Source organism: Phyllobates terribilis, unplaced genomic scaffold, assembly GCF_046119375.1.
Source record: "Phyllobates terribilis strain yellow unplaced genomic scaffold, ASM4611937v1 Scaffold_7__3_contigs__length_470593459, whole genome shotgun sequence".
Classification (NCBI taxonomy): Eukaryota; Metazoa; Chordata; class Amphibia; order Anura; family Dendrobatidae; genus Phyllobates; species Phyllobates terribilis.
The window spans coordinates 254,408,599-254,433,734 of record NW_027362767.1 but is presented as its reverse complement, the minus strand read 5'-3'; the positions used below and the strand labels follow the sequence as shown (position 1 = coordinate 254,433,734).

Below are 25,136 nucleotides of genomic sequence, written 5' to 3'. Positions count from 1 at the left end.
TGTTGTAATGTAGCAAGGGTTTAATCTTTTAAAAATGGCCATGCCAAAAGTCCAGAGTCAGGCGGAGGAGACAGGTAAGACCTGACCCGATCAGTTGGGCAGTCCCTGTACACTAGTGTACTGACACATGAGTATGGCTGGCTCTGGAGCGCCTCATGATGACGTGCATGCATCTCACCATTTGCATAGAGGATTCACCTGATTTGCACTTACAAACTCACTTGGCCTTTAAAAAGTATCTTTATCCATAAACTGCTCAAAGGCAAAAACATAAAAGGCGCTTCATACAGCGATTATAATGGCCACGCATTGCGCTCTCCGACCTGGTTAAACTGAGACATATGCTTATAAAATATTCACGCTCCTTCTTTCATACACAGACAGGCGAGGACAGATCAATTACTTGTTTGTTATCTGTTACTGGGGGGAGCAGCGAAGGTTAATTCTTACAATTATATTTACAAGCAGATGGATGGTGACTGCACAAAACCTTTTATTATATTCCCTACCTAATAGTGTACAATATAGTTCCTAAGTATTACACCCGCCACATTGTGGCAGCCGCAGTGTCTCACACCATAGCCAAAAAGTTCCCATAAGTTGCAGATAAACTTTACTGAACTATCACATAACTTTTTAACAGGTATTAGGAGGATGTAAGAAAGTTTGATTGTTGGAGGTCCAGGTGCTGAGACCCCCAGCCACAGCCGGCTCCAGGTATATGCAGGCCCTTGGGATGACCCAGTGGCCCCTCTTTTGATTTTTCCTCCTCGCTTTCCAAGAGTCATAACTTTTTATTTTTTTGTAGAGTGGGCTGCATCAGGGCTTGTTTTGTTGCCGTCTGAGCTGTAGTTTTTATCATTATCATTTTAGGGTTCGTACGACTTTCTGATCTCTTCTTAAAGAGGTTGTCCACTACTTTATCATGGATGACCTATCCTTAGGGTCAGCCTATAGGAGGCGGATGTGCAGTACTCTGCCGCAGCCACTATCAGAAGATGGAGCAGCTCCGCAACTGAGCAGTTCTGGCAGGTGACACAGAGAACAGCTGATGGGCGGGGGTGCTGGACCGATCAGACATCTTTTCAATTGATTTTTACTTTTGTTAGTGATTGTAAAATGGTCTATTATGAAGCCCAGCCACAAGCGTCATAGGAGTACAAACATGGTAGACCTAGGAGCCCCCCAGCTCTCGTGACAATGCCATTGGTACTCCGGCATTAGCACCAGCGCTGTATGATGGGGGCTCAGCTCCATACAAGCTGTACGCACATCCACCGTACACGAATGGTGGATGTCACAAATTGCAGAGTGTGCCCCCCACCCCTGGCACTGTGGACTGCTGCTCTTACCTGGGTTTGCCGGGTGGTGGTGCCGCCCTGGCCCCGCCATTCACTAAATCGGAGTGACTAAAGATAGTCTTAGTGGAAAGTCTATCAACTAACGAGCAAATATAGTGCTCACATAGGGGCTTGTTTACATGTAGTGTTTTTCGATGCGTTTTTTTTCAGTGCAGAAAAAAATGCAGCATTTTACTGTAACAGCAAAATGAATGAGGTTTCTAAAATCTCATTCACAGGGTGCGTTTTTTTCCTTGCATCCTCTTTTCTCTCAGCGTTTTTTTCTCCATTGAGACCAAAATGGCTTAGTAACATGAAAAAAAAAGCTGCATCTAAAAAGCTACATTGTGAACATACCCTAAGAGCTTCTGTACCTTTTTTTAGCGAACTATGTGGGGGTTCTCAGCATCCGGGACCACCCACCAAGCAAAACTTCTGTCATGTCAAAACTTTCTAAAGTTGTGTGTGGTCAGACCAGGCGGGGTACGCTGCACGGCTGTGAGCACACGCGACGTTTCCACAGCGGTTTCCTTGACACAGATTTTTGTATCCGACATACTTGTGTTTTGGGACTATGATAACGCCCAGGTACAAGCTACCCGGACACTGTACGTAACTGTGATCGTGGATTTGATGGTTTTTGTACCATAGGACCCATGATGAGCCCTTATTATGGATGAGTGTGACAGTGGAGGTAGGACATGTTCACACTGATGCATAGATAACAGACCATCAGTGAGTGTATGAGATGGATGTGGAATGGTGAGTGTGGAATGGTGAGACGTGCAGTGTGGACACTGGCAGCTGCCCCTCCTCCGCCTCCTCACTGACAGCTCCATCCTCCAGGCTGACAGCAGAGATAAGCAGCAGGGGGCGTGGCCGCCGCGGTGGGCGGGCCCGGTGACGTCACGCAGGCAGTGTGGCTGCAGGCAGAGGCTGTGGAGCTTCAGTCAGCGCTCGGCCATGGGGAAGGTGCAGTTGTTTGAGATCAGCCTGAGGGACAGCCGGGTGATCTACAGCCCGGGGGAGACGCTGTGCGGAACGGTCACCATCAGGACCACTGCGGCACTTGCTTATAAGAGTGAGTACACATGGGCACCCATGGGTGCCAGCCCAGTGCCCACTCCCAGGCTCCACCTAGATCCAGGCACTTTTCATCACCATTGCTCTGGCTCTCAGGTGGCACCTACTTTACAGGATGATCAGTGCCACCCGAATATACCATGCCAGTGCTGCTTGGGGCTCGGTTAATTCTAAGTACCAAGGTGCCCCTTAGATCCAGTTATGCTCCCTATACCAGGGCTCCTGGCAACAGATTTTTTTTTAAAACCCCTTATAGACTTAAACCAAGCCCCCTGGAAACAGGGAGGAAGGGGTTAATGCCACCATGTAAAGGTGGGCACAGGAGTGCCACCCAGCCGCTGTGCTACTTCCACCTGTTGTAGAAATGCAATTCCCAGCGTGTCTTAACTAGCTGGGACTCGTAGTTCCTCATCCCCTCCCCCCTCCTTCCATATACTGTGCTGGTCTGGTTGTGGGTCTCCTGTACTAGCCCCATGCTTCTTGTACTGCCCAGGCTGGGCCCTGTCCTCCCCTCCTCCCGATAATCCAGATTAGCGCCAGGTCTCCACCTCCCACATTCCTTGTACTAGCTCCCCAGCAGACCCCCCTCCCCTGGGGGTCACGCCAGAACAGAACCTGTTCCTTTCCGCCTTGTTCCCTGATCAAACAGGTGTGTAAAGGCCAGTGCAAAAGTATTAGTGCCCTCCCTCTACCTCTTCCCTGGGGCTCTGCAGTAGTCACATTGGATGCCTTCTGACCTCCCCATGGTTGACTTCCTGTGTCACCCCCTATATGAAGGTGCCCCCCATTGTGCCTAGGTGGTAGGTTTGTGTGGCATTGTGTATGGGTCTGTGCGGACCCCTTTCTTCCGCAGTGTTTTTTATCTGCTTTCGCTCCTTTGTTATTGTATTTTGGGTGCAATAACGGCCAATCGGATTCCAGCTTTTGTTGGTTGCAGCATTGGTGAAGCTGGGTGACCACCGTTATGGCACCGTTTCAGCATATAGGTCATGACCTGTATTTTCCGCACCTGATTGGTAAATCTGCCTCATTGGCAGCAGTTTGGGGAGAAGGACTTTTCTCTCTATGACGGGCAGATATGCTATTTACAAGGCACACGAGGTGTAATAGTGGCCACTGGAGAGCGGCATGTGTTCCCGCAGGACAGATATGTCACAGATATGAGTACCAGCGAAGAAGGCGAGATCTTACAAAAAACTTATTCACTCTCTTTAGGAAAAAAGGGTGTATTTCATCTCTGTCCCTTCTGCATCGATGACTTTACGACCCTGCCAAGTCGCGTGCACAATACCTGCCCATCGTGCAGCGTTTCGGGAGGTTTCAGCAAATCCACAGAACTTCTGTGTCAAAACCTGCATGAATTTGCTACAAATCTTCTGCTGCAGAGAACTGTGCTGTGACAACTACCCCCAGGCTAAGGGGCTCACGTGGATGTGCCTGGTCAAAAACTCCAGGCAGGTGATTTTTGTGGCCATCTTTGCAGTAAGTTCCAAGTGAGGCACATAAGACTGGATTTTCATGCTGTTGTCGGTGTGGATGAAGTGCTACTTGGATGTGGTGGCTGTGAGACTCTTGAGTAATTTGAGGTATTACCTTTAAAAAAAAAAAAATAAAAAGTGCACCAAGCGCAATGTGAGAAGCCGTCCTTAATAGTTTCACCTGGACTTGTTGCGGATCGGGGCACGTTGCGGGCAGTTTTTAGCTGCAGGGTTCTCTTTCGCACGGCGCAATATTACCCTGCAAATGCCACGTGGAATGAGTGCACAAATATGCACATGGCAAAGAATCCAATCACTGCTCATCCAGCGGCATCTGGTTGTTGTTGTTTTCTCTACTACTCTCTGTTATCAGTCAGTCCAGAAAACTTCCTGCCCTGTGATCACACCTTTATCTCCAGAATCAGTAAGTTACAGATAAGTGTGAATGATTATTTCCATTTATTATGGGATGGGACGTCATGTTCCAGATGACCCGGCTTGTTTTCTGCTGCCTTGTGCTGATTGTTTGTGCTTCCGGTTGGGAATGCGGAGCACAATGCCATTGCCCTGGAGATGGTTTCGGTCTCCTCCTCCTCCTCAATCTGCTGTGGTCGGATTGAGGAATTTTAAAGGTGGGGGAGATGGGTGAGGCTTGGCTACAAGAGCTGCTGCAGCCAGAGCCAGGCAGACCACAGATATTAAAAAATCTGCACCTCAGGTTTCTATTCATATGGCAAAAGTCTAGTGTTAAAGGGGTTGTGATTTCATCATATAACAAATAGAGGCTTATTCACCACCTTTCATCCCTGTGGGTTGAGTACAAGCCAGGCCACTCCAGTAGTCAGCGGCTCTGGATGCGATGACTGCGCCATCTGGATGTCTCAGGACTTCTGAAGCCTTTGATTGGCTGCAGTGGTCAGGTGAGTGGAACAGTACACCATCAGAGAAACGTCCGATGACTCGCTCTTCCAGTCACCAGTCTTTACCAGCCTTTGCATACACTGATAATTGATAATAAGCATTCGGAATAACGCTCTCTCCTGAATGCTGGTTCCTGGCAGCGATCAGCTGGTTGAATTGGTCTTGCGGACACTAAAATGATCATTGTCAGGAGTGCCATATCAGCCCATACTCTGCTACTGATTGGCTTGGCTGCTGCCTGAGAGTTTACAGGAAAGCAGCGTAATGTTACCTGCAGCTCTGGATGTAACTAGTGCAGAACATAAGATGTAAGGAAAGATAAATGTAGTGAAATATTCGAGCATCCACATGATACAAAGTTTCTTCCAATGAATGCCTTTCCCTACATCCTTTCCAATGTTAAGGCCTCTTTCACACGTCAGTGTGTCTGATTCAGGTGGTGACCGTTTTCACGCGTACCGGCGCCTGGGAATCTGTGTACTGTTCACGCTGTTCCCAAGCGCCTGGTACTGAACGCTGCCCTCATCTTGGTTCCCTGCCAGGGCTGCGATCAGCACCAGCAGGGGATAATGATGAGAGTAGTATTCTACTCCTGGTGTCCCCACCTGTAAAAATAAGAATAACATAAAAAATCCATATACTCACCAATCACGCCGGGAAGAATGAGCCGCTGCAGCGAGCGGTGTCCTGTCACTCACTGAGCACAGCTCCTTGGCCCGCTTGCTGCAGGAGTCATTCTCCCCGGCTCCTCAGCGTGATCGGTCGCATGGATTACAGCGGGGGACACTTAGGACAGGTGAGTATATGGATTTTTTTATGTTGTTCTTATTTTTACAGGGGGACACTGCGGGAGCAGACTACTACTCTCATGATTGTCCCCGCTGGTGCTGATCGCAGCGCTGGCAGGTGACTATGATGAGGGCAGTGTTCAGCACCCAGTGCTTGGGAACAGCGCAAACTGTACCACTGATTCCCAAACTGGAAATATCCGGACGTGTGAAACCGGCCTAAATCTGTGTAGCTGATTGCGGTTTGGTGTGACCACACATACACACGACCTTCATCACTGCAAAAACTTAGGTCAGGGCTGAAATTCAATCAAAGTCTTCTCCTTAGGACCAGAATATTTCCAGATTTTCCTGTAAAAGTTAAAATGTGCTGAATAAGCAACCTCTTTATTTTGTTTTGTTTTTTGTCCACGGAGGAAGCTGATTTAACGGCTATTTATATATCGTATTGTGTACCAGGCGAGGAGGATATACTTCCAGCGCTTTTGTATTTAATGCCTTAGGATTGCTATTCCTATAATTAATTTATAACGCCCGTGTGGGCTGCTGGGCGTTGGTGACATCCTTACGCGGGATGTTTTGCGCAGGCTATACAAGCTCGGCTCTATCTTTAAAGATCTTGTGTTTATGAATCAGTAATTCCCAGCTGTGACCTGGCAGCGATACACATCTGGTGAAAACCCTAAACTCTCACAATGCACCGCAGCAGGGGTGGAATACGGGGTGAGATCCTGAGAGCTAACAGGAAAGCAGCAGATTCATATATTTTTGTTTCTTTCTGTGCAGGGGTCTAGGCTATGATTAGGGGCCAGAGGACATGAACATAGAGGGCTGGCTGGAATAAAGTGTGACCCTTTGGGATCGCTCACACGCGTATAAATAATAGGTCCAATTCTTATTCAGGAGAGTGGGATGATTTTTTTCTCACTTGTCATCTGTGTGCTGTCTGTATAAAAGCTGATTACCGTATTTTTCGGACTATAAGACGCACCCCAAATTTTGTGGTGGAAAATAGAAAAAAAATATTTATAAGGGGTCAATCTTATAGTCTGAATAGGTACGGTATGTTACCTGGGGGGCAGTGGAGCGAGGGTCACAGGAGGCAGGCCGGGGCTGAGGCCTGTACCAAGCTGTGAGCGGCGAAGCAGTGCGGCCTGCGCAGGTTTCCTGTGTGCGTGGCCATCTTCCTAGAGCTGTGATCTACAGGAAAATGGCCGCCGGAGCTACCGGTCCGGGCATGTGCCGTTTCGGGCGGTCATTTTCCTGTAGTTCACAGCTCTAGGAAGATGGCCGCGCACACAGGAAACCTGCGCAGGCCGCACGCTGCTCACAGCCCGACACCGGCCCCAGTACCGGCCAGGCACAGGTGCCGACCCCAGCTGCTCACCTCTGATGCCACCGCCACTACCACCACCTGGAGGACCACCGCAGGTAACGTTTGGACCATAAGACGCACCCCCCATTTTCCTCCCAAATATTGGGGGGGGGGGAAAGTGCGTCTTATGGTCCGAAAAATACGGTATTTTTTTTTCCTGCATTATACTTGTCCGATTAATACACTAGTGTGAACGAACCCTTAGGCTGGGGTCACACGGGCATGGCTTCTCTCATGGGAGAGATTCGGGCCGATTATGCCAATGACACTCGGCTCAAACTCTGTTACGGTTTGAGCCGAGTGTCATCTTGCTGTACTGTGATTCTCTCTTGTGCGCAGAGAAGTTGGAGAACTTAATTTCTCCAGTGTCTGTGCGAGAACATTGGACTGCACTCGGATGACATCCAAATGCTGCCAGATGTTTCACATGCACCCATAAACTTGCATGGGTGAGCGTGTTATTGGATGTACTCGCAGTTTGCTATGATTGTTTTCTCATGCCAAATAAGCATGAGAAAAAAATGGCAGATCTGCACTGCTCCATATTATAACATTGGTCCGAGAGCTATCTGATAAAACAACGCATAGCATTCAGCCGTGTTATACGCCAGTGTGAGCGAGCCCTTAATGCCAGGATATATCTTCACACGGCGTCTTTTTCTGGCGCTCATAAAAACACTAGCAAGAACCAGTCTTAAAATTCAATGGAAAAACTATTCACTGTTTGTATGTTCAGGCTCCTGAGCGTCTTTTAAATGCCTCCGGTTTTCAGAGACTCCAAGCGTTTGAAAGAAGTGACGTCCATCAGAACACAATGCTCAGACTGGCCGGCGGCTCTCCCCACCCGAGCGTGAAAGCATGTATTTCTTCGCTGCTGTCACGCTCAGGTTGTGATACCCGATGACCAGTCCGTGCACTGTGTTCTGATCTCGATCTCATTTATATGGCCATCTGACTGCGCCCTAAGGCCACGTTCACACGTTCAGTATTTGGTCAGTATTTTACATCAGTATTTATAAGCCAAATTCAGGAGTGGAACAATCAGAGGAAAAGTATAAAAGAAACATGTCACCACTTCTGTATTTTTCACCCACTCCTGACTTTGGCTTATAAATACTGATGTAAAATACTGACCAAAACCATGTGAACGTGGCCAGAGGCTTGCAAAATGGCAGAAAAAAAGGAGCTATTCCTGTAGCCTTTTCATCTTGAAAAATGGAAGTTTTTGACTGCCGTAAAAAGATGCAGTGTGACCATAGCCTTACAGGGAAATAGCAGATTTCTCTTTCCTTGCAGGGGTCTACCTTATGTTTAGTGACAATGGGGTCTTACTAGGGTATAAACTGTGAGGTTTCCATCTCAGGTTCCCTAATAGCCAGAGCAAAAAGCCACTATCAGTGATTTGTGCCGCCGACCCCTGATTTTCATGTCAGCATAATTAAGCCAATCGCACGAACGAGTGTTTTGCCAGTCAGCGTCCTGTTTACACTGACCGATGATCGGGAACAATCCTTATGAACGCTGGTTTACCGATCACTGTGGTCCCCATGGTTTTTGCTTGGTTTGCTGCAGTGATGATGTCACGTTCAGCTGCTGCAGCCAATCACTGACCTCAGCGGCCATGTGCCGTGCATGCAGCAATTTACCCAGCGGTTTTCTTGCAGTGCTTGCCCCTAATGAAACATTTTAAAACTTTTTTTGTTTTAATGACTGTCTTGGTTCTTTGATATAGTAACAACAAGTGTTTTTTTTTTTTTCCATTTTAGATAAAGTTTCCTTTGTTCTTCTTGTCGGTGAAGGCATGAATTACTTGTACAAACTTTTACCTAAGTCGTGAGGTGATGTCAGAGGAAATGTAACCGCAGCCAAAACCACCACTCCCAGTGTGGACTTTACACGGTTATGTCAGCAGAGGCTGATTAGCCAACACGGGAGTCTTGTCGCACACACGTGACTGCGCGGTGTGTCCCATTAGGTCAGAAGTGACTGCTAATTTACATAAAGGTCATTTGTCATATGACATGTTTAGATTCTCAATACATTCTGTTCTTGTAGCGGCAGGGAGTGAGACGATGCCTCTCCAAATATTCAGATAATATTTATTTCTCTATGACTTTAGTTAAGCACTTAGCTCTGTAGTTTAAAGGGGAACTCCTCTTCAAACAATTTATTCTCAAGTAGTACCACCGAAGGAGAAATAAGTCATTACACATTTCCCTATAAAAGCAATGGGTCGTCCATATAATGCACAGAGGTGCTCGGTCTAATTAGCCAATTTGCACTTGGGTTAGCAGATAAGGGTCCTGAATAGAGGACCACCCTCCCCCTCAATTAACAGATCTATGAAACCGTTTATTGGGATTTACCTAAATGAAGGGGTTTCCTCATCTTTAAAAGTTATCACCTCTCCAAAGGATAAGTGATAATTTGGCAGATTGGTGGGGGTTTGACCTCTGGGAACCGCACTGATCACGAGACGAGGGAGATCTGAAATGCTGCATGGGAAAGGAGCCGCCTCAGACCAGCAAAAAGGACAAAAGTGTACAATGCAAGAGGATTCTGTAAATGCATGTAATTAGGTTACAGACACATTACAATTTCTAAAAATTACCCACAGGTACCATAACATAATAGGCCACGTCTCCTACCAGCCACTCCCCTATGGAGGCGCTCCATTCTCTATAGCCCTGCTCATGGGATTGCTGGTGGGCCCAGCAGTCAGATCCGAACAATCAGCAGGTTATCATCTTTCCTTTGGAGGTTATAATAACCCTTTAATTATAAAAGAAGTAGAATAAAACAGGTCCTACACATGATATAACGGTCGGCTCCCCTATAAAGGAGCGTTTGGTTGGGCGTTCATGTATTTTTCAATGGGGAGAGAGTTTAAAGCTGCTGACAGTCTCTGCCTTTTAAAGCAAAACGATCAGCTGCTGAAATCCCTACTGTCTGATTCCTATGTTCCCCAATATCATGTGTCAGGAGAATCGGGAGGCTGCCATACATGTCAGATGGTTGGCCGGCACTGCAGTGGCCACTACACGGTGAATGGAGCTGGGCCCTTCAGAGCGAAGCATGTGTACATAGTAGTCTAGTCAGGACAAGATGTGTATAGCGGCACACATGCTGGTCTCCACATACCAATTTAGTACCAATTTAGTTCAATGGTCTGTTGAAGGAGCACCACTTGCATTTCCGTGTGGCGGCTGCTGTATGGCAGGTCCATAGTTGGATGTAAACGATGTATGTGTGGAACAAAGCAGATCCTTACACTGCTTAGTGGTCTCTGCCAAGTACTGTACTTTATCTACCATTGAAGTGCAGTACTTGCCAGCCACCACCTGGCAATGTACAGGGCCGCTGTGTGCCTTCCTGCACATCGCTTGGCTCCGGTCATTGCCAGAGCAGAGTGGGGTTTCCAGGTGTCGAACCTTGAAAGGTCTCATATTGATGACATATCCTACAGTCCTGCTCTTTGTTATTGTCACCCATGAAGTGTAAGTACATAATGTGGAATATCTCCTGAAAAAAATGAATCAAGTGAAGCAGTTTTTTTGTATAGAGCACTCATGTGTTAAATACAAAAGAGCAAAAGATAATCAATAATTTAAAACAAAAAGCAATGGGAGGGAAAAATACAGGGTGGGCCATTTATATGGATACACTTAAATTAAATGGGAATGGTTGGTGATATCAACTTCCTGTTTGTGGCACATTAATATATGGGAGGGGGAAAACTTTTCCAGATGGGTGGTGACCGTGGCGGCCATTTTGAAGTCGGCCATTTTGGATCCAACTTTATTTTCTTCAATGGGAAGAGGGTCATGTGACACATTAGTCTTATTGAGAATTTCATAAGAAAAATAATGATGTGCTTGGTTTTAACGTAACTTTATTCTTTCATGAGTTTTTTTTTACAAGTTTACGACCACGTATAAAATGTGCTCAAAGTGCTGCCCATTGTGTTGGATTGTCAATGCAACCCTCTTCTCCCACTCTTGACACACTGATAGCAACACCGCAGAAGAAATGCTAGCACAGTCTGGAACAATGTGAGTGACGCTGAGGAATTATTAAGGGATGCAAACTAAATGGCATGTTCCCATGGGATGTATCAGCACCGAAAAAAATTACTTTCTAGCATTCCTTTGCAATTAATCCGAGCACTTGTACTAATTCTGAGTTTCAGCACGTCTTCCACTCCAATCACACCTAGAGCTGCGTGCAGAATCCTTGCTGTGGACGGTCGGTAAATAAAGATTATTATTGTTGGTAGCCTCCTGAGCGTCCATAGTGCACTGCGCTGCCTTCTGAGAGACGCGTTTTGGACATTGTGATGTAAGACCGCACCGTCAAAACAACGAGTCGGAAGAACTCTGAATGCAGCTCTGGGTGTAAAGGAAATTGTGTAACAATGGCAGTTAGGTGAATGTAACTAAGTTATGTGTTTGTTTGTTTTTAAATCTGATTTGTGACAAAGGGTTAAGGTTAGGTCTGTCTAATAAGGGAGGAGGCAGGTGATAGGGAGACCTTGAAATGGGAGAAGTTCAGGATGAGGAGGAGGAGGAGGCACATCTGAGTCAGGTTTTGGGTCTGAGCCCAGAGGCTCCTTTGTTTACAGTCACAGTAAGCGACTCTGGAAACAGGCGATCCTTCTGTATGTAATGTTACCGGGGAGTAAATCAGGGGTGGCTATACATTCTGGAGGAGGGGGCGGCTGGGAAGGCACATAGGGGAGGCCTCACTTACCACTTAGTGCACTGTACAGTGTTGAGGAGCAAAACCCAATGCAGTCACTATAGCAGAGAACCCCTCTCTGGTTATAGAGGCGATGATGGATCTGCCATCTTTAATGTATGTATCAATAGCCTGAGTCATTGATCTGGATGATCATTCTGATAATCCAAACACATTCCACTGACCGGTGAAGTGAACACTACTGATAATCTGGGGGCGCCTTGGGGATGTATCAGGAGAGCAGTCAGTTCTTGATGTGGTGGAAGCAGAAAAAATGGCAAGCATCGGGATCTGAGGGATTGTGTGACAAGGGCCAAATTGTAATGGCTAGTCCACTTGGTCAGAGGATCTCCAAAAAGTCAAGTCTTGGGAGGTGTTCCCGGTATATGGCGGGTCGTGGCGGGTCTTGGCGTGGCTGTTCCCGGGATGCGGCGGGTCTTGGCGTGGCTGTTCCCGGGATGCGGCGGGTCTTGGCGTGGCTGTTCCCGGGATGCGGCGGGTCTTGGCGTGGCTGTTCCCGGGATGCGGCGGGTCTTGGCGTGGCTGTTCCCGGGATGCGGCGGGTCTTGGCGTGGCTGTTCCCAGCATTCGTCGGCCTGTTTAGACAGTTTGATAATTGGGCCCTAACTGCTCCTTAAGGTGGCCATACCCTTTTGATAGCTATCGGCCAACAACTATTTATTCTGAACTCCCCCCCCCCCCCCCCCCCCTACACAAAATTAAAAAAGACCCTCTAGCGATGGCTTATCCCTTGAGGACATGCCTGACTTTACTTTTATCCTGAAATGTTTGTAGGCAGATCCTGTGAGAAATCAGTGCCGTGCTCTTTATGACCCCCTGGTAATGTCCTAAGTGTATGGTGGAGTTTGTAGACTCTGGTAGGGTTGGAGCAATCTGTCCTCCTGATTGCTGTAAAGGGCTTTGGGTTATAGATTTTGTGCAGCCTGCTCCACCAGAGAAATATTTAACTTAAAGGGGTTGGCCACTACTCTGTATTTTATTGATGGCCTATCTTTAAATATCTGATCAATAGTGGTGCAACACGCGGCACCCCCACCGATCAGATGCTACCAGAGGTGGCCAAAAGTTTGGCCGCAGAAACTATAGAAATGACAGAGCGCATCCGAGAACTTCCGGCCTCCGCTGATAATAGCCAATCAGATATTGATGACCTATCCTAAGGATAGGCCATCAATAAAAAAGTATTGGCCAGCCACTTTAAGGCCCCCATATACATTAGACTACCGTTGGCCAATATCGACGGGGTTTGGCTAACAATCTAATGCGCATGAGGGCCCCTAGGGAAGATATCGATCCGGCGTGTCCCATTTCAGCCAATCCTTTCGTTCTCTAAGTGATAAGCCGCACCTAGAAATGTCCGCTAGCAGCTCTCTCATAGATGGCACACGAGCGCTCAGCAGGGTCGACCACTCCTGTATATGGGAGAGTCGGGTGAGAGAGCTGCTGGATGAACAGCGGTGGCTCAGTGGTTAGCACTGCAGCCTTGCAGAGCTGGGGTCCTGGGTTCAGATCCCACCAAGGACAACATCTGCAAAGAGTTTGTATGTTCCCCCCATGTTTGCATGGGTTTCCTCTGGGAACTCTGGTTTCCTCCCGCACTCCAAAGACTTACTGATAGGGAACAAAGATTGTGAGTCCCAATGGGGACAGTGATGATAATGTCTGTAAAGCGCTGTGGAATATAATGGCGCTACATACGAAAAACATAATAAATAATCTAAAATGTATGGGGGAGTGGAAGTTTAGACTAATGTAGATTTTTATAAAATGATTTTCAAGGGTATTATTAGGGATTACATTTTAACCTAAAGATCTTCCAGGTTATTATTAACCAGCACAATGTAAATAATCTGAGTGTGGTGCAATTGTTGGGTGCAGATAAGGCTTATTCATGGCGTCATGAATCAGTTTAGTAGGTTGAGGGATATATCAGGGAATCGCCTAATTGTTTTGCCGTATGTCAATAAAGCTTAGTCACCAAGTAATGAATTGTTCCGCAACTTTCTAATATATCATTTGTGCTTTTTCCTCATTGTTTTCAATATCTCTTTTTGGTGGCAGCAAATGGGAACATTCCTAATTACAATCAGAGCATGAATGCCTGCGGGGAGCTGATACTGTACCCAGTCTTATGTGAGCTGAGCAGTCTAGACTCCGGGTTATTACATTTTATTATCCATAGTAGTAGTATTATTATTAGGATTGTCCTGCCTTTCCACAAAATTTACTATTGGCAGGGATGGTGTAAAAATGATAAAATCAGGCATATATCACTGCTGTAGCCCTCCAGGGTCCAGGTAATTGGTGCTAGGAAAAGAAGTGATTATATAGGGCAGCATGGTGGCTCAGTGGTCAGCACTGCAGCCTTGCAGCACTGGGGTCCTGCATTCAAATCCCACCAAGGACAACATCTGCAAGGAGTTTGTATGTTCTCCCCGTGTTTATGTGAGTTTCCTCCCACACCCCAAAGACATACTGATAGGGAAGCTAGATTGTGAGCCCCAATGGGGGCAGTGCTGATGATGTCTGTAAAGCGCTGTGGAATTAATGGCGCTCTATAAGTGAGTAAAATAAATAAATATTCCGTTCTTTGGCCACCTGACCACTGATGCCTGTGATTGGTTGCAGCTGTCAAGTGACAGACTCCAGGGCTGGGGTGAGGTAGGTTATACCTCCATGGTACAATACATTGTAGCAAACACTCAGCTGTTATCTAGTTGTTTACAACTTGATGTGCAGCAGCGGCTAATTATGGTATTCGGCAGCACTTGAGTGCTGTTGTAACCGGATAGGACAGGAAACTGAATGCATTGTTTTGTTCTCCTGTCGTTACCTTTCCTCTATATCTGGGTTTCACATTGTCATTGTTTTTGGTTTACTTAGTAAATGCCAATCACTGGGACAAAGCAGAAGAAAAGTAGTCTTTTCCTGGATAGTGAGCTGACTGTGCCTCATTTCCAGATGTTACACAGTGCACGGCCTCTAATTTGTCTTCATTAGTCTCCTGGGGTTTATGCAAAACATGATGAGGCCTGGAATAAATGGTGACGGCTCTGGTGTGAGGTCAGTACCTTTTGGGCTTGGGCAGGTCTGGAAACCCAAACACATCTGACCTGCAATGTAAAAATTCCCACTGTATGGGGTGGAAATGACTTTTTGAAATTGGTTATTCTCGCCACATCACACACTCCTATAGGATGTAAGATGGCTGAACCTGGCTGGCACAAACTGTAACAAGGGGCACAGCCTGTGGTGAGGGGCTCAGCCCATGGCCAGCACAGCCTGTGGCATAGGGGCATCGAAGGCTGGTTCACTTGACATGTATAATGTTTCCATGAACAATGGTGTCAATGTGGTAACATACTACACTTTTTAGTCCCCTTTTATAAATCCTACAAAAGCATGGAGTCCTAAATCCACCAATCTACTAATGCATTTAAAGTTGTATTGGAGATTACAAAACATGGTAAGGTACAAATAGAAAAAGGGGTCACCGTAAAATCAGAGGTGAAGAGTCTAATGTGGAGAAAGGAGGGCATGGTAAGAATACATTATGTAAGGAGGGGCAGAGACCACCAGAGACCACCAGAGTAAATATATAGTGCATGTACTGGCTAATAAATAGAGATGTAAATGAATTGTATTGCACACAGTTTGACACCCCCCAGGAAGCCCACGCGAAACGTGCATTGGAGTTTTTGGGCTCAAGGTCTGATGCAGACAATTATGGGTAAGCCACTTAACAACTTTCATTGTTAGTACTTTGTGCAATACAATCCATTTACATGTCTATTTCTCTATTTATTAGCCAGAACATGCACTATGTATTTCCCCTGGTGGTCTCTGCCCCTCCTTACACAATGTGTCCAGACCGTGCCTTCCTAACTCCACATTCACCTCTCATTTTATTGTGACCTCTTTTTCTATTTGTACATTGCCATGTTTTGTAATCGCTAATAAAAAAAAATGGTGGATTTATGACTCTATGCTTTTGTAGGATTTATATTGATATCCAGAGTTAACCCCTTATTAGTTAGGTATTACTTGGTGGTCCATGGCCTCATTTTTTTTCCCCGGATATTGATTTGCACTTTTTAGTTCCTTGTTCAGCAATTTTTGGTATCATGGATGTAGACCTTCTGACCCCAGCTGCTGTCCTCCATGCTTTTTCTTCTAGTTTTATAGTGCTTTGGATAGATCTGTTTTCTACAATTTACCTTAGAATGTAAATCCCTGTGTGCGACATTAATCCATCCACCTGTCATCGGTGACACTATTGGTGGTTATCCACCACAATCATTTCACTTGTTGAAGCGGAACAGTCCTGTAAAATCTAATGGCAGTAACCTTTTAGCTGCCAGACTCTCTTTAGTTACACCGTACTTAGAAGTGAAAACATCGGGGTTGGATTTGCAGCCCATATACACCAATAGTCTTATTTTGCTAAGGAAGGTTAGAAAATCCAAACATTTGAACGCCATCGCAAAATAGCACATAGAAAAGCTGCATATGACTGTTAACCTAGGGGTATGTTCACACTGAGTTGTTTTTTTTGTTTTTTTATTGTACTCCAAAATCCACATTGAAAACCCCTTCAAATACTCTTTGAATAGGCTTCCTATTGCTTTCAGTGGAGAAACACACCTATAGTGCACATGGTGCTGTTTTTTTTTGTTTGTTTTTTTTTTTCTTCAGTGGGGGAAAAATAAAACATTTCTGCTTGAAAAAAAGTTCCAAATTTGGCCACAGATGAGTGAGAAGCAGAAAAAAAGACCACATACACAAAAAAAATCTCATCAAAATCCACACCTAAAATTTGCCTGTAAGGCCCTGACTACATGTTGGTGTATAGCTTGGTGCAGCTTTCCTTGGGGCTGTCCTATCCGCAGGTGGTATAGACTCTATACTATAGAGGAACAATAGGATCAGCCATGCATCCAGATTACATTTGTACTGCAAGTTTGGAGGAGCCCCCAGCGCTGGACATGAGACCCCCTAAATACCTTAGATTAAGAGCAGCTAAACGGGGCTTTACTTGTGCCCTATGTACACAATATAAGTGTTATAATACCATCCTTTATAGAGACGTATCTACATCTGTACGTAGAGCAGAATTTTTAGATCTAAACCCTATGTTTTCCCTTTTTCCAGCCATCAAGGTAAACTGTGTGGGCTCGTGCGGGGTCTCCAACAAAGCTAACGAAACATCCTGGAACTTGGAGGAGCAATACTTCAATGGGACCTTCTCGTTGGCCGATAAAGGTAAATGATCCCAGGAGGATGGACCCTCCTAAAGGTCTATCCTCAGGTTATTGAACTGTTGCAGATTGTGGCTCCTTCCCCCTCCTGTATGGTTGTCTTCTGTACCAGAACACCTTTATGTCTATGCTAAAAACCCATTTATAAAGAGTCCTGCTCCAGGCCGTAGGGCCCCCATTAATATGTCTGTCTCCACAAAGAAGTGTTTTTGTTTTTTCTCTCCTGCCTGAGAGCCGTTCTCTAATTCCACCAGTGCTTTTAATCAGCTGTACACGCACATTCTTCATGTGGGAAACACAAGGTCTTCACTAAGTTTGCAACTTGGACTTGTCTATTCATTTTTAATGGCCTTTAATGCTTAAAGGGGTTGTTGTTTGTTCTTGAGGAGTACGCCGCTCCCCAGGTTCTGGTTTGTCACGGTGTGATTCGATCCTGAAGATTAACAGTTCCGACAAGCGGCATGGTAGCACCACTGGCAAGAGCTTTGCCCTCCCCCATTCTGTAAGCAGAGGCAGCCTTACCTTTGCAGCATCGGAGGAGTGCAGGAGCATGGAGGCTGGTCGGATCCAGCGATCTGGAAGAGTTTGAAACTGCTGCGCTCCTTGCCTAGGAGACCAACCACCTCTGATAGACTTCAGAGGTGTCTGGTAACCTAGGCAACGAGCAGTAAACCGTAGGATCAAAAATTCCTCCTCTTCCCACCCTGATCCAGTTGATTTGACAGGTCTCACCTGTGTGTGCATAGGATCTAGTAATCAACTAGCATGTTGGAGGCATAAGCTGGCTGGAAACCTCATCGGACTAGTCAGATCCCTATACAGCGGCATGTAAAAGTTTGGGCTCCCCTGGTCAAAATTACTGTTATTGTAAACAGTTAAGCAAATTGAAGATGAAATGATCTCTAAAAGGCCTAAAGTTAAAGATGACACATTTCCTTTGTATTTTAGGGAAAAAAAAAATCATCTTTTACATTTTAAAAATTACAAAAAGTAAAATGGGCCGATGCAAAAGTTTGCATGGTTAGTACCTAGTAGCACCCCTCCCCCCCCCCTTTTTGAAAGTATCACAGCTTGTAAACGCTTTTTATAGCCAGACGAGTATTTCAATTCTTGTTTGAGGGATTTTCATCCATCCTTCCTTGGACAATCCTTCCAGTTCTGTGAGATTCCTGGGGGGGTCTTGCATGCACTGCTATTTTGAGGTCTAGCCATAGATTTTTAATGATGTTCAGATCGGGGAACTGTGAGGGCCATTGTAAAACCTTCAGCTTGTGCCTTTTAAGGTTGTGTATTGTGGATTTTGACATATGTTTAGGATCATTATCCATTTGTAGAAGCCATCCTCTTTTCAGCTTTTTTACAGGTGGTGTTATGTTTACATCAAGAATTTGTTGAAATTTCATTGAATCCATTCTTCCCTCTACCCGTGAAATGTTCTCCGTGCCATTGGCTGCAACACAATCCCAAAGCATGATTGATCCACCCCCATGCTTAATGGTTGGCGAGATGTTCTTTTCCTGAAATTCTGTGCCCTTTTTTCTCCACACATACCTTTTGATCATTGTGGCCAGGGAGTTCTATTTTAACCTCATCGGTTCACAGGACTCGTTTCCAAAATGCATCAGGCTTGTTTAGATGTTCTATTGCATACTTCTGACACTGAATTTTATGGTGAGGACGCAGGATTTTCTTCTGATGACTCTTCCATTGAAGGCCATATTTGTGCAGGTGTCTCTGTATAGTAGAACAATGTAATACAAATCCAGAGTCTGCTAAATCTTTCTGAATGTCTTTTGCAGTCAAGCCTGGGGTTCTGATTTGTCTCTCTAGCAATCCTACGAGCAGCTCTCACTGAAATTTTACTTTGCTTCCAGACCTTATCTTGACCTCCACTGCACCTGTTAACTGTCATTTCTTAATTACATTTCGAACTGAGGAAAGGGCAACTTGAAACCGCTTAAGATTAAAATAAAAAAAAATATTATACTATACTTAACAAAAAAGTGTGCGACAACTGAAAATATGTCTTATATTCTAGGTTCTTCAAAGTAGCCACCTTTTTGCTTTGATGACTGCTTTGCACACTCTTGGCATTCTCTTGATGAGCTTCAAGAGGTAGTCACCGGAAATGGTCCTCACTTCACAGGTGTGCCCTGTCAGGTTTAAGAAGTGGGATTTCTTGCCTTATAAATGGGGTTGGGACCATCAGTTGTGTTGTGCAGAAGTCTGGTGGATACACAGCTGATAGTCCTACTGAATAGACTGTTAGAATTTGTATTATGGCAAGAAAAAACCAGCTAAGTAAAGAAAAACGAGTGGCCATCATTACTTTAGGAAATGAAGATGTCAGTGCGAAAAATTGGGAAAACTTTGAAAGTGTCCCTAAGTGCAGTTGCAAAAACCATCAAGCGCTACAAAGAAACTGGCTCACATGAGGACCGCCCCAGGAAAGGAAGACCAAGAGTCACCTCTGCTTCTGAGGATAAGTTTATCCAAGTCACCAGCCTCAGAAATCGCAGGTTAATAGCAGATCAGATTAGAGACCAGGTCAATGCCACACAGAGTTCTAGCAGCAGACACATCTCTTCAACAACTGATAATAGGAGACTTTGTGCAGCAGATCTTCATGGTAAAATAGCTGCTAGGAAACCACTGCTAAGGACAGGCAACAAGCAGAAGAGACTTGTTTGGGCTAAAGAACCCAAGGAATGGACATTAGACCAGTGGAAATCTGTGCTTTAGTCTGATGAGTCCAAATTTGAGATCTTTGGTTCCAACCACCGTGTCTTTGTGCGACGCTGAAAAGGTGAACGGATGGACTCTATATGCCTGGTTCCCACCGTGAAGCATGGAGGAGGAGGTGTGATGGTGTGGGGGTGCTTTGCTGGTGACACTGTTGGGGATTTATTCAAAATTGAAGGCATACTGAACCAGCATGGCTACCACAGCATCTTGCAGCGGCATGCTATTCCATCCGGTTTGCGTTTAGTTGGACCATCATTTATTTTTCAACAGGACAATGACCATATATATCTATATATCTCTTTAGGCCTTTTAGAGATCATTTCATCTTCAACTTGCTTAACTGTTAACAATAACAGTAATTTTGACCAGGTGCGCCAAAACTTTTTTACATGCCGCTGTAGTCGCTAGCCGCGAAGCTCTTATTCATTTTGCCCATGTTTCGGGCAGCATTAATGTAATGACAGGTTCCCTTTTAAAAATGTCTGCTTGCTGTCAGTGAATAGTAGCATACTAATTAACATCCAAAGACTGAACATTTAAATAGAGCTTATACGTCCAAGCATGACCTCGTGTCAGTACTAATAATCAAAAGAGGAGACCAGGGATGCTGGCAGGTAGGATTAGGTCTGGCAGCCATGGACTACCGATGTTGCTGCTGGGCCAAGGAAGGGGTAGAAGCACTGATCAGAGTGCTGCGGTCTTCTGAGACTCTAGACTTTCTGTTGAACTGGTCTTCAGTCTCGGAAAAGAACAGCTCTTTGCTAAAACTAAGGGGTAGCTCAGCAATCAGCATGGGGCTAAACAGCTGTACCCCTCACCAATCAATATTTCTGATATGCCTCTGTGAAAAGTTTCCTTTTTACACAGCTTGTAGATGAGAACATTTGTCCTTTTGGTCTTGACAATGGGAATATTCATTGGATGTGAATTCTCAATAGCTGGGCCATTTTCTCAGTGAGGTTTGAAATTTCGAGTTCTCTTCTTGGCGTCTGGAGCATGCGGAGCCCCATCTGCTGCGTTATTTCTCTCTGGTGAAGTGGTCTTATGAAGGCTGTCCACCTCTCCTCCGCACCTGCGCCCTGCCCTTCTGTATGACCACATTCTGTAACTTCCGCGTTGAGGGTTTAGCATTGTATTGACGGTATCAGGATGGATTTTCTTTTGTGAGCAGTCTTTTAATGAAGACATTCCTGCAGCCACTTACGTTTCATTGCTTGGAAATAAAGGAACGTCAATTGAGAACCCTCGACCTGAACGATCAATGATCTGAGAGGCTCCGAATATTTCATCCTATTCAGCCTTATAATGGTCGCTTAATAAAAAGCAAACGGCAGACAATGAGATTTCATCGGAATGAGTGAGTATAAAAGCGGAAAAGTGCCCATCCCCCCAACACGATTAGTACATTGGCAACCACAGATGCGACTGACCTCATCTGCTATCTCTCTGGACCCCTCCTACACATCTGCACACTCCATTTGGGCGAGCATGCATGTGTCTTCAAAGGGGGAGAAAGGAGCAGGCTGCTGCCACACATCATCTCCAAGGAGAAAAGGATCGGCTTTCGGAGAAAAATCGGGCATATCTGATTTCAGCATGCCCTATCCTTTGTTGAGATATATCTGGCTGCAGCTTAAAGGGAACCTGTCATATGAGATGGGGGTCATTATTATACATTAAGGTACCTGAAAATTTGCTGATTTACCGGAAGCCAGAAAATTGACTCTGCACTATGTACCAGTCATCTGGGCGGCACTGTAATCAGTCTTGCCCACTGTATTTTAATTGACAGCCCACTCAGTGGCCATTTAATGGGGCGTGGGGGGGAAGGGCATGTAACCTTTAAGAAGCGCTCAGTATCCCTCAAGAGTTTTGACCAATTATGGTGGGGGTCTATAGTCAGGTAAGACCCCTTTTAAAAGATATGTATTTTGTGTAAGTTTTATAACTTCCTAATATCACACAATTTTTTTTAAGATCTGTTTGCTGCCAATGAATGAGAACATTAGTTATTACATCCAGAGACCGAAAACCTGATAAAATAATGTTTTTGTTCATTGACAGCAAGCAGAAATGCTGTACAATGGTACAAGCTGCCATGGGGCAGTTGAATATTTGCTGTGTATCCTGTGCAGGGTGTTGGCCGCCCCTCATTGTCTTGCCTGGAATGCATTGTTCTTATCTCTTTGCATTGTAAGTGACTATAAAGTGTCTGTGTCTTTCAGGAACGCTGCAGCCCGGGGAGCGCACCTTCCCTTTCCAGTTTCTGTTGCCAGGTAATGACTCGAGTCGGCTATCGGGTTCCTGCCGCGTTCTGGAGGCTGGAAGTATGGTTTTAATATTAATGACTTGCACGGAGGCGACATCAAAGCGTCTTCGCTCGCAGTCAGAATGACACATCAGGTGGTTAGAACGATTAACATGCTTGAAGAATCTGTCACCGGATTCCCGGTCAGGGGTTATTGCTTTACTGCACCGTGCTGCAAAGAATCGGTCTTTCTGTGTTAATATGTAGCTCTGAATTGTAGAAACACAATTTACATTCACCTTTGGTCAACCCAAGCCGAACATGTATAGCAAGGTTATAGAAATGTGTACGCAGCAATTCCCCAATTTGGTTTCACTAATGGGGGGTGATTGGATATTAGGACAGAGAAGACGTCCTGCGGGACGATTGTAGTTTACTGCGGCATCAAATGCCATAAACTGTATATTCTTTATGGTGGTGTTAGCACAACCCAATGATGCCCTCCTCTATATATAGTGGATATATACATTGTGGGAGATCAAAAGCTTTAGAGAACCATTTTTAATAAAATGAGGGGGTCCCATTTAGGACCCTTATCTATTTGCAAGGGCTGCAAAGATAATCTCTTCACTCTGGATGTCTGCGCACTTCTGGGCATTATCTGTGCAGTCCATTGATTTCAAAATGATGTGTGTAATACTTCATATGACCAGTGGCAGCGCTATGGGGATACTGATCACGTCCCGTTGGGCCCTTAGGCGGACTCTTGTAACAAATACTATATAGAAGCAGATGTAGAGTCCGCTGGTTTATTGCACTTGGTAAAGGTTCTCTGCTGCTGGTTACATGTATGGAGGCCGACCATCTGAAACTCATGGTTTTTCTACCTTGTTTGCAGCGTCGGCTCCGACGTCCTTCGAGGGGCCGTTTGGTAAAGTCCTTTACCACGTTAAGGCGATAATAGAAACGCGAAGACTATCCAAGGATTACAAGAGCAGCAAACCGTTCTACATCCTGAGACCCCTGGACCTGAATGAAATCCCAGATATCGAGGTGAGTTGCCGCGGGTGGTCAGCCGTGCGCTGCAGCCTCTTATCTGTCCAGTTCGTCAGATAAGTGACTGCGTTGTGAACTCCTGGTACGTAACTATGTGTTTGCAGCAGGATCCTCCTTTATGACGCAGAACAGAGAGCTGCTGCAAACAGCGCGTCCCCACCCCACCCTGCACAACTCTGTGCCCATTCTGCTGGAGTCTTCAGCTGCTGTACTCTATTTGGTGGTGGGTCCTCTTATAGAGAGAGATTTGTCCAGATGGTGACACAGTGAAGATGATCTAGAACAGTCAAGAGTTAAACATTTTATTTAGGGGTTTTTTTTTGTTTTTTTTTAAATCAACTTTGTGTCCTCTATTATTTTTAGCAATTAAGCTGTGGATCCGCTACTAAAAAGTTTAGCTACAAATTGGTGAAATCTGGTCAACTTTTGCTTAGTGTGACCTCTGACCTCCGGGGCTACGTTGTGGGACAACCTATCAAAATTCACACTGAGGTCGAGAATAAGTCCGGCCGTGACACTGGACCCATTGTGGCTAGTCTTATTCAGGTAAGCGGAATCAGGATTTCACTACTATACTACTGCCCCCTGTGTACAAGAATATAACTACTATAATACTGCCCCCCCTACGTACAGGAATATAACTACTATAATACTGCCCCTATGTACAAGAATATAACTACTATAATACTGCCCCCTATGTACAAGAATATAACTACTATAATACTGCCCCCTATGTACAAGAATATAACTACTATAATACTGCCCCCTGTGTACAAGAATATAACTACTATAATACTGCCCCCCCTACGTACAGGAATATAACTACTATAATACTGCCCCTATGTACAAGAATATAACTACTATAATACTACCCCCTATGTACAGGAATATAACTACTATAATACCGCCCCTATGTACAAGACTATAACTACTATAATACCGCCCCTATGTACAAGAATATAACTACTATAATACTGCCCCCCTACGTACAGGAATATAACTACTATAATACTGCCCCTATGTACAAGAATATAACTACTATAATACTGCCCCCCTACGTACAGGAATATAACTACTATAATACTGCCCCTACGTACAGGAATATAACTACTATAATACTGCCCCTACGTACAAGAATATATCTACTATAATACTGCCCCCCTGTACAAGAATATAACTACTATAATACTGCCCCCCTGTACAAGAATATAACTACTATAATACTGCTCCTATGTACAAGAATATAACTACTATAATACTGCCCCTATGTACAAGAATACAACTACTATAATACTGCCCCTATATACAAGAATATAACTACTATAATACTGCCCCTATATACAAGAATATAACTACTATAATACTGCCCCTATATACAAGAATATAACTACTATAATACTGCCCTTATGTACAAGAATATAACTACTATAATACTGCCCCTATGTACAAGAATATAACTACTATAATACTGCCCCCCTGTACAAGACTATAACTACTATAATACTGCTCCTATGTACAAGACTATAACTACTATAATACTGCCCCTATGTACAAGACTATAACTACTATAATACTGCCCCTATATACAAGAATATAACTACTATAATACTGCCCCTATATACAAGAATATAACTACTATAATACTGCCCCTTACTTACAGGAATATAACTACAATAATACCACCCCCTATGAGTACATCTGAATACAATTTTCTGGTGGTGTTCATGTGCAGCCCCTTGCCCCCGGTGGAAGTGCTCAGCCGGTACGAGGACACAACATGACCCCTAACTTACACATTGATTATCTATTTTTATTTTTAGAAAATCGCCTACAGATCAAAACGTTGTGTCTATGACCTGAGGACCATCGCGGAGGTTGAAGGGGCTGCGGTAAAAGCCTGGAAGCATGCAGTTTGGGACGAGCAAATTCTGGTGCCTGCCCTTCCTCAGTCCATATTACAAGGCTGTAACCTCATTCAGATAGAATATTATCTGCAGGTAAGAGGCTCTTGGAAGTACGGATGTGGTGAAAATAACACGTGACTCATCCGCACCTGGCATGATCTCACGGAAAATAATTACTAATC

The 25,136-nt window shown here is 45.0% G+C and overlaps 1 protein-coding gene across 2 annotated transcripts in view; it reads left to right on the top strand.

The window, feature by feature from the left end:
* The first annotated feature begins 2,224 nt into the window (after positions 1–2,224).
* The window catches only part of ARRDC1 (arrestin domain containing 1), a 30,742-nt gene continuing 7,830 nt past the window's right edge, over positions 2,225–25,136 (top strand). Inside the window, exons 1-6 of one of the 2 annotated variants that reach the window (XM_073640314.1) lie at positions 2,225–2,421; positions 16,895–17,005; positions 21,972–22,022; positions 22,893–23,047; positions 23,414–23,596; positions 24,871–25,047. In XM_073640314.1, coding sequence (XP_073496415.1) covers positions 2,304–2,421; positions 16,895–17,005; positions 21,972–22,022; positions 22,893–23,047; positions 23,414–23,596; positions 24,871–25,047 — 795 coding nt within the window. In that variant the 5' untranslated portion in view covers positions 2,225–2,303. Of the gene's footprint in view, positions 2,422–4,022; positions 4,326–16,894; positions 17,006–21,971; positions 22,023–22,892; positions 23,048–23,413; positions 23,597–24,870; positions 25,048–25,136 lie in introns of those variants that run through there. The other variant, XM_073640313.1, reaches the window with a different exon arrangement.